The sequence below is a fragment of the Loa loa genome (assembly GCF_000183805.2).
Source record: "Loa loa unplaced genomic scaffold supercont3.140, whole genome shotgun sequence".
Lineage (NCBI taxonomy): Eukaryota > Metazoa > Nematoda > Chromadorea > Rhabditida > Onchocercidae > Loa > Loa loa.
Genome location: NW_018108320.1, coordinates 62,042 through 71,616, shown reverse-complemented (window position 1 = coordinate 71,616; position 9,575 = coordinate 62,042). Strand labels below are relative to the sequence as shown.

The window sequence follows — 9,575 nt, the reverse complement described above, 5'->3', positions numbered from 1 at the left end:
AGAGAGAAGAGGAGGAGAGAGAGAGAGAGAGAGAGGTTGGTGATTAAATGTGATTAGTGGATGTGATGTGGGGAATAATGATACTATCCTAAAACCTGATACTGATAATCTCAGTGAAATTGCCTAACTAAACATAATAAAATGGTTGTCACTGTTATATATTTACTGTGCTTATCAATTTGATGTTTTGATGAGTTCATAATAGATCAATAAACAACAAAAAAAAAAAAAATAACATTAAAGAGAATGGTAATGAGGGGAGAGGTCAATTAAAGACTAGGAACTGAAATAAATTGTTAGTGTTAACTGACATATATCTAACCAGCATAATGCATTTTAGGGAGGCATTTGATGAAATGAAATGAAATGGAATGGAATAGAACAAAGGAGAATAGTTAACATACTTGCATTAAGAACTGCAGAGTATGAGGATAATGATAAGGTAGTGCTAAAGGTGTATTTATTTACCAAATGACGTTGAAATAAAATACCCATCCAGTAGTAGTCCAAGAACTAGTACAGGAACAGACGTAGTGGAGATAGGGACTGGAACAGGAGTAGAGCCTGGCCTGCAAGAAGTAGAATTTTGATTTCTCAAATTGACAGCTTTCAATCCGGGTGCATATGTCAGGTGAGAAATTCAAACGCATATACAAATTTTCATTTTTCTGAAGATAGGTCTCCTGAATTCTTTGTCCTCTTTTACCTTCTTTCGATATTGCTATCTACCAATCATTCAGAGTAGTTATTACCAATGCTGCTGCAAAATCGGAAAACAATTACCATTTCTGATTATTTTTAGGTTCTTGATGGTTTTCTGGTCAAAATATATTTTCATCCTGAAGGATCCTTTAAGACGTGGATGAAAACTTTTCAGGTATATTTGTAAAAATGATCGGGTAAGTTTGACATCATATTTGGCAGCTTCTCAAAGCTTAATGCCTTTTAGCGAAACCTTAAGTTTCGTGAAAGTGCATTTCCGGAGATGTCTCAAAATGAACTGATAGTAATTTCAAAATACAAACTTCCACATTTTGAATGTTTAATGATACTTACATCTGCCAGGCAAATGATTTCAACGTGAAAGTGAAGAACATCCAAAAACTATTACACTGCTTGTCCCAGTTGGTATCAACGCGGCGACTTTTATCACAGAAGAGGAATTGTCAAACCATCACGATCATTGTTCGTCATCTATCGATCTATAAATCAACAGCATCAGAAATCAGCATTTTAAACCATCTTTCATTGATACCGTCATAATTTGCTTTTTAATACATAGCTTATATTCTGAATACAATTCACTTCCGTCACTTATTCCATCTTAGCTTTAAAATAATTTCTTCGTCCTATTGACGAACGATCATTAGCTTAACGATCATTAGCGAAAACGATGAAGAGATTAATGAAAGCAAAAAAAAGCTACACTAAACTAAAGCGATGCGAGAGAGGACACATTTTTTTTAGACCTTCGAGAATGTCCTTTTCATGCAAGTCTATGAAATCAGCTGGGAAGTGCATTCAATCTCTAATCTACCATTTGAGGTATATAAACTTTAGAGGTGCAATCATGTCACCCTGTCACTTGTTCGAATTTAGCACTGATTCTAACTCTTAGCAAATCCTTTGTCAAACAGGAAATTAAATTTATCACTGGAGACTGATTCGACTAGAATTAGTTAACTCATATGTACTTATCCGCCTGCAAAACGAATACAAACAGCTGGTAAGAGGTTCATGAGATAACTGATCATTTACACCTGACACTTTGCTCACTTCTCAATTGCTACTTCAAAATTGAAACTTCAATTCATCACAGAACCACAAAAATGAGAGAAACTTTCAGCAAACTTAAGAAATTCATTGAACAGTATAGCAAGTTATTTTCCTTGTTACGCCATCAAAGGTTTCAATAATCCAGCCATAGCTAACATGTTAGCTATTTTTTCCCCGCTGTCTGAAATTTCCAGGAAATATATTCAATGGGATAACAATAAGATCGAAGATTATCCAGAAATTCTTCTGTAGAATTTCAAACCAACCTATTCTTGGATATTAATAAGCTTTCTTATTCCATACCGATTCATATTCAAAATATCACTTCTCGCCCTCTTTCTTCCTAGATGACCTGCTTTTTTTTTTTTTACATTTAAATACGTAAACGATGGCTTTGTATGTTCAACTATAAACGATTTTTTTCTTAACCAAATCAAACTTAGCAATAAAAATGAAAGCTATCAGTAAGCTTAAATTGAATAAACAGTAGAAGATAAATCGCCGTTCACTTCCAATCATTCAATTTCTCATTTCAAATGGCCTCTTCAGTGATTTATTTCACAACAACTATGTCCACAAAAATTTGAGAATAAAAGAAGAAAGAGAGAGAGAGAGAGAGAGAAGAATCTCACTTCTAAAAAAATTCAATCAATATTGCCGTGTTTTAACATTACGTTGCGGCGGGATTGTATCGTTCATGTTCATGCATTGATTTATCAAGATTTTGTTCAACCGAATAGAATGAGTTTACATTGTTGGGCGCAAATGGCACACACAAACATCTCATAATGATGGTACACAGATTTGAGAGCGTTTGCTGAGTGCACAACTCAGCTTCTAACATTGCAAACTATCGTGCCTATCTTCAGTGCTTTTTTTTTTTCTTCGGCACTTTTTGACACAAAGGATTATGCAAATAACTCTTTCTGAGTCTGCTAGTGGTTTACTTTCGTTCGTAGGTTTCCAAAAACTAGTTTTTACCTGCAAAAATATTTCTATTTTCCGACATACTCTTTATGCTCGATTAATTTATGCACATTTGAGCCGTTTGATCCGTTACAAAAAGTCTAAAAAATGGAATGAGAATGTTTAAAAGAGAAATGTTCCGTTTGAATTTTAGCAGTATTCAAGTAGATTGATATCCCAAACCGATGCAGTTTTAGGCTAAATAACTTTGGAAATAGTCACTTCGTGAAGATAATGTATTTGGTAAAAAACTGAAGTTTTTTTTATCTATTTCTACCTCTTCCAGAAATCTGAAAATTTTTGAAGTGATTTTTTCATTGTCAGTTAAGAATAACGTTATCAAATAGGAAAATAAACTTTCTTAGAAGTAAAACGGTAGTTGAAGAAATGAAAAAAAGCTGCAAATGCGGCATGCAATTGTTGAAAAATGATCCTTTGTTAGTCTTGGCTGCAGTTTGCATATATAAAGCCTCATGTGAACATCAGGCTCATCCATCTGTCATAGACAAGACAAGATGAGAATACTTACAATACTTCTTAGAATACTTCTTGCATCATATATGAGGTAAGAATACTTACATCATATGTGTTATCTTACGTTATTGTAGTGCAAGCGGAAGATGATCGGAATAAAACTGGGAATCTTAATAGGTCAAAATAAAATTATTGATGAACTGAAAAATATGGATCATAGATGGAATCACGAAAAGCCACCTGATGTTAACACTTTCATGATATGAAGTGATCAGCCATAAAGTATCGCAATGATTTAAAAATAAAGCTTGTTGGAATGATAGCACTCTATTTGGAACAAAAGAAAAGACTTGAGAAAGATACTGGAATGAAAAATTCCCATTTCAAAACAAAATTCGAATCAGTTCGACAATCACCAAGTTAGCAGTGCATACTGTTGTTTTTTTCGAAATGAATCAAGACGATAAAAAGCACATTGATATTCCAATATCGAAATTCTCGTAATTTGAAAGGATAATATTCCATGTTATCACTTTATTGCAGAGCAATATTGATGTCATTTCTCCTTATCAGTAAGTTTATCGTTTCATTTTTTTTTTTTGACCAGCAATTATCGTGATTAACATTATTCATCACGAGTAGTACCATAATTAAAACCATCATTACTATCATCACCATAATGATAACAACAGCCAATATAGAATGAGTTCAAAAAGCAAAAGAGTTCATTACCTGACTAACTTCTTTACTTTCTCGATAATTTCACTTCCTTGAACTTTTCACGATGTAATAAAGATTTCTATGGAAAACATCTAAACAATGAATTTTTCTAGCAGTTAGTTTTTCGAAAATTTTCTAAGAAACTTGTCCCACACTGCTTTCCTTCTTTTCCATTAGTGTTCTTGGGAAAAAAAAATATTGTCCAAGGCGCTTGTGGCCATAACAGAACAGGACCTTTATTTAATTTGTGTCTCACCTATTAAAAGCTTAAAAATTGATCCTATTTTGAAAGAAGCTTTAAAATTCACTGTCTCCGACCTTTTGGTCTACTTTTTCTTTTGCAAAAAAAAATCCTTTCTAACTGGATATATATATTTGAAAACAGTTGTGGATTTTCTAAAGGCAAACTTACATATACGAGACATTTTAGTTTAGTTTTTGTAGAATACAATTTTGAATATAAAACAATTTTGGATTGTATCGGACTAGATGGAGAGCGCGAAATGAATACCAGGCTACCGTTGCTTTTCCTGTTCTTTTTCTAAACGTCAAACGAAACGTACAAGTTATTAAATGAGTAAATTATAATAAGTTGTAAAGTGATGTCAAGATGACTTCTTGATAAGAATGTTTTAAACAGCCGAGGATGTTAGTAGCGAAATGGTCTGGGCCACATGCTTCGCAGAGTAGAAATCCTAGAATGCCTAAGATGTACTAATGAAGTTTCATTTGTGAGGAAAGCCTTCGTTTGGTCCATTTGGCTTTTAAATAAATTTTATCGGAAATAAATAAAATGAAGAATTTCAAAGTACCGCTGAAATTGCCTGATCGATCAAGAAAAAGCGGTGATGTATTTGCTTATAGCACATTCTAATAAAATACAACAAAAGTAGCATCGATGAATGTAGTGAAATGCAATGAGCCTAATATAAGTAATGACTTCTGGAGCCAGAATTATATGGATGTTGAAGAGAGAAATATATGGATAGTATACTAATCCCCAACTTCATTGTACAAGTAACATATTCCCAAAAGCTTTTCCTTAAGTGAAAGAAAGGAAGTATAAGCCAAGTGATATATACAAATTTCTCGATAGCTTAAGTCAGAAATATTTGGTTTGACGGAAAAATAATATGACGAGTTCTTGCTGAGTTGATCAAAATTCCCAGAATGAATGAAAGCATTTTTCAGGTTTTTTTTTCTTTTTTTTTTGGAAATTTCATCCTCTATGCTGAGAATTGATGCGTTATAGATGTAAGCGATAATTTAATATTCTGTTGAGGGAAATTGACATACAATCATTTTGGTAATATTGCAAGTGCAAGATGAGGTTGATGACATATATCAGAGGCATTAGCATACTTGCAGCTTAAAGGTATACAAAGGCGGATGGTAAAAGATTGGCTAAACAAACAGAGAAATAACTTAGCTATTTATTTATTCCCTTTGATCACTTTTATCAATATCAGAATAAAATTTTCGGAATAGAAAAAAAGTGCATAAAAAAGATTTATAACAGAATCGGAACATTTTAAATTATGTGAAGCAATTTACTGTTGCGTCATTTATTGCAGCATGAATAAAACATGAAGCTTTCCGAAGGCTCTATTGAATAATATATTCAAAATCGATGAAATGCGCATCCCAAGTAAATTTGGGAGTGGAAAGAAAGAGTTTAATTTAAATTAGAAATTATTTCTAATTAACATAATACATATATAATGTTTCTTTCAAGACTAGGCACTCATTTCGCAATTCAATGATGACATTTTTTAATGCGAAGTCAATTATTTAAAAGGCTTGGGATTATTAAACTTTATTTTTGAAATTAATTAGGGCAAGCAATTTTATACTGAAAAGCTTAAGTGCGAAATAGCAGGCTAAATTTACTAGCAACAATCCACAGCAAGAACTAATTTTTTTATATTTGAACTGATTTTTGATGCAAAGAAATAATGAAATACCAGAAGTTTAATTTTTTTTAGTGAAAAAAATCACCGCATCTCGTATGAAACAAATTACTGAAAAAATCATTGTTGAAAAAAAAGCAATATGATAAAATCCAAGCCTGATAATGAGGAAATTATAAATAAACCTTTTTAATGATGATCTCAATCGTACATCATTTTTAAAGGATAAGATGAATTTGCAAGCAATATCGAATGGGGAACTTTTTAACATTGATATGTATTTCTTTGCGTTAGGAGCTACATGTTCATTTCTGGGTCAAGACTAATGACCTCTGTAAGTTACACATAAAATTATCATAAATGAATGAATTTTTTTTTTGTTCTAAATGTCGAAATATGGTTATTGAAGGTCATTGCCCTATTCTGAAGAAACTTGAAATGAACGAAAACAAACTCAAAATTTGATTACAAAGGAATACTGTTCATAGAAAATTGCAAAACTTTGCCAACTTTTCGAACAAAACTGTAGCTGTTTTGAATTTATCCTTCAGAACAAATAAATTCTAGAGCTAAAATGAAGGAAAGCAAGCACAGTAGGGAGAAAAGTTGACACCTCTCCAGTAATTTCGTTTTTATTTGTTTGTGTTTCTTCTTCACAAAGATGTAAATAGCTGAATCTCTGGAGATATTCTATTTCAGAATATTCTGGTATCGTGCGGTTTTTCCTGATGGCGATACCAGATGTCGATCAGGAACAGTGACTAAGTGATGTTATTCTATTGAAGAAGGAAAGAAAAACCTTTGAGAAATGAAAAAATAAAATTAAATTAATTAGAAATACTGGTTACACCAAGCAAATGGATGAAGTTGGAGGAAGGAAAAAGAGAAATGATTAATCGGACTTGGGAGTGCATAAATGTGTGACACACAAAATAAAATTTCAGAAATACGCTCTTAGAAAATCCCATGTGGGAAAACGGAAATTTGGGAAAAGTCCTGCAAGATATCGTAATGAGTCGCATATGTACGCCAATAATTTCCAATTTTTGCAAGCGCAGGACTTTTCATAATAATGGTGTGAACATTTCCAATTACATTTTCCTTAATCTTGAGCTCTTGTGTATGCTTTATTCGTTACTGGAGAATATTTTCAATCAAACGGCTTATTCTATTTCCTGTAACCCATGCTATGCTGGATTATAAATATCCCGAAATCATTTATTCGTGGATTCTCGATAGTTCCTCCACTTACAATGACTTGATTAATGCGAAAATCCATGAACTTTACGAATTGAATTTTATTTAGCAATGGTTATTTAGTGAAAATTTGCTTCTCACTCTCGTAAAGTGTTATTGTGATTTATCTTCAAGCTTTTCCTGATGTTCCCACAATCCGAAATGTAAACAGAGATCCGACAGATAGCATAAAATATTTGAAACGAGCAAATCAGAATGGCTCGCTATCTGCTATAAATGAATTGTTTATATATTTTTAATACACAGTGAGTGCTATCATCTCTTATTTCATCCTATAGGTCAACATTTTCCGGAAAGTCGGAGTGAACTAAGTGAGGAAGAGTCTCCTGCATGCCTCTGTATGACTATCTACCATCGACGGCTTCAATACCTTTACACTATTCATTTTGCAAATTTATTTCTCCTTATACTACTCTACTCCGATACTACCATACGAATGCAGGTAAAACTACTTTTACATCATCACCTCGCACTCTTTCAATTTTACCTCATCTATTTACTTTCTTCCTGTTTTACCATACCATACTCCCATATCACATTAGCATTCTTATTACATATCCATTTACGGGTTGTGACAATTTTTCTAACTTTGACATTGAAGTAAGTAGCATGATTTAACTGATAAACAACAATGTTTTTGAATAGCATTATTGATTACTTTGTCATTTGGTCTGCAAATTGCAACAAAATTATGCATCTAAATAGTAGTGATACAACGCCAAGCTGTATTGCTGAAAAATGTTGAATTTTTTCAAAGATGCTGAAATGTGACAAAAACAGCGTGATGCATACTCGGATAAGACGACAATCTACGGAAGTGAAACGACCAACAGTTGAGCACTCGCAACTGTTATCACTACCATCCGCTGGAAATCACGACCAATGGATTGTGCACGTTGGACAGGATACCATTATTCCTGTAACAAAATTTTCTCTCGCAAAACGAAGACTAATGTTCAAAATTATGCAGTATAAAAATTAAAGTTTCAAAGTTTTGATAATTTAATGTTTCAAATTAAAAAGATTGGACTATTTAAATTTCAGAAGATTGTTTTCGAAACATCCTGTAAGCGTATTTATCGTCACTGTGCCGAAACTGGCCGCAAATTAATGGCTTTTCAAGGACCACCCGGTCGACCAGGACCACAAGGTGTTCCTGGACCTCCCGGTACCGTCCTTCCCAAATCTTTGACTAAAATAAAACTTCACAAAGTCAAAACGATACTATTACTTTTTATAAACTTGTCAATTCATTTATGAGAACATCAAAATATCGTACATAACCAATCTTTTAGACTTTTGATAGCCTTAAAGAAGTAAGAGAAATAATTAATGGTTTGTACGTTTTTCAGGGAAAAAAGGTCAACAGGGTAAAGTTGGTCCAACTGGATTGGTTGGTAATATCGGTGAGGAAGGAGAGCCAGGCATTAATGGTTAAACCTAAAAATTGAAAAAATTTTTGCAATTGAATATTTTGATATATTAAAACTTTCAAAGATTCATATTAGTAGCTTGATAAGGAAGATAAGCCACTGGCTAACCAAATTACTTCTACTTGGAAGGTCAAGTATGTTTGGATGCTGTTGAAGACTATCGATGTTTTTTTTTCGAATCACTTTCACATCTAAATTATGATTTTCATTACCAGAAGGATAAGAAGTACGTGTTAGATGAAGGTTAATTGTTGGAATTTCAGGTCGATGTAACTGCTCATTGCCGGATCTGTATTTGCAACAGATGATTGTATCCGGTTCACCCATTATTCGGGACGAGGAACAAACTGCACCAGTACCGGTGCTTGTTATGAAAGAGATTGAGGCATGTTATGAGCGGAAATCTTTTTTTTTGATTTTTTTTCTTTTTTATAAAGAAAATGAGGCATGTTTTGAGCGAAATTTTTCGTCCTGGATAAGCCTTTTTTTCCATCAAGTAAATGAAAAAAAAAGAAAAAGTAGGTAAAAGAGTGTATTTATTTTATTGAAAAATTCTTAAAGTCTAAACAAGATAATAAAGGTGAAACGCTAAAGATTATTGGAAGAGAAATACAATTAAGAAATAAAAAAGCGATTACAATCGAGAATTTTCAATTAAAAGATTTAAAAACATGGAAAAAAATAATAAAAGAGTGAATGAATTTTGCTTAAAACATATTAATTTAATTGATAACATTTTGGCAGGTGACAAAGTTGATACCTTTTAAATTGACTACAACTTCATGGCATGTGAGAAAAACGGATTTATCGAAGATGCCTATTCTATTCAAATTAACATCAGTAACGAAAATTACATCAAGAATGTTGAAAAAACCGACAGCTGTTACTTCATCGTCAATAACTTTGCCAGGTTGATAATGATAATAAGTATTGCAATGTCAAAATATTTTGAGTCTACAGTGCCAACGATATTTCTTCCACATGATACAACGTGTAGTATTGAAAGATAAAAGATTCTCTCTCTCCCTCTCTCTCTCCC

At 32.7% G+C, this 9,575-nt stretch overlaps 2 protein-coding genes across 2 annotated transcripts in view; both read left to right on the top strand.

Moving 5' to 3' along the window:
• Window positions 1-361: 361 nt before the first annotated feature.
• LOAG_09858 (hypothetical protein) lies at window positions 362-1,263 on the top strand (the record flags this gene model as incomplete). The annotated part of the gene is made up of 3 exons (XM_003145385.1): window positions 362-454; window positions 803-877; window positions 1,066-1,263. 3 exons carry the CDS (start codon window positions 362-364, stop codon window positions 1,261-1,263), a joined length of 366 nt encoding a protein of 121 aa, XP_003145433.1.
• A 6,242-nt stretch (window positions 1,264-7,505) lies between these two features.
• Window positions 7,506-9,575, top strand: part of LOAG_17860 (hypothetical protein) — a 6,335-nt gene continuing 4,265 nt past the window's right edge. The window contains exons 1-6 of the mRNA XM_020450523.1: window positions 7,506-7,545; window positions 7,861-8,022; window positions 8,148-8,271; window positions 8,456-8,536; window positions 8,800-8,921; window positions 9,281-9,446. Coding sequence (XP_020305786.1) covers window positions 7,540-7,545; window positions 7,861-8,022; window positions 8,148-8,271; window positions 8,456-8,536; window positions 8,800-8,921; window positions 9,281-9,446 — 661 coding nt within the window. The 5' untranslated portion in view covers window positions 7,506-7,539. The remainder of the gene's footprint in view (window positions 7,546-7,860; window positions 8,023-8,147; window positions 8,272-8,455; window positions 8,537-8,799; window positions 8,922-9,280; window positions 9,447-9,575) is intronic.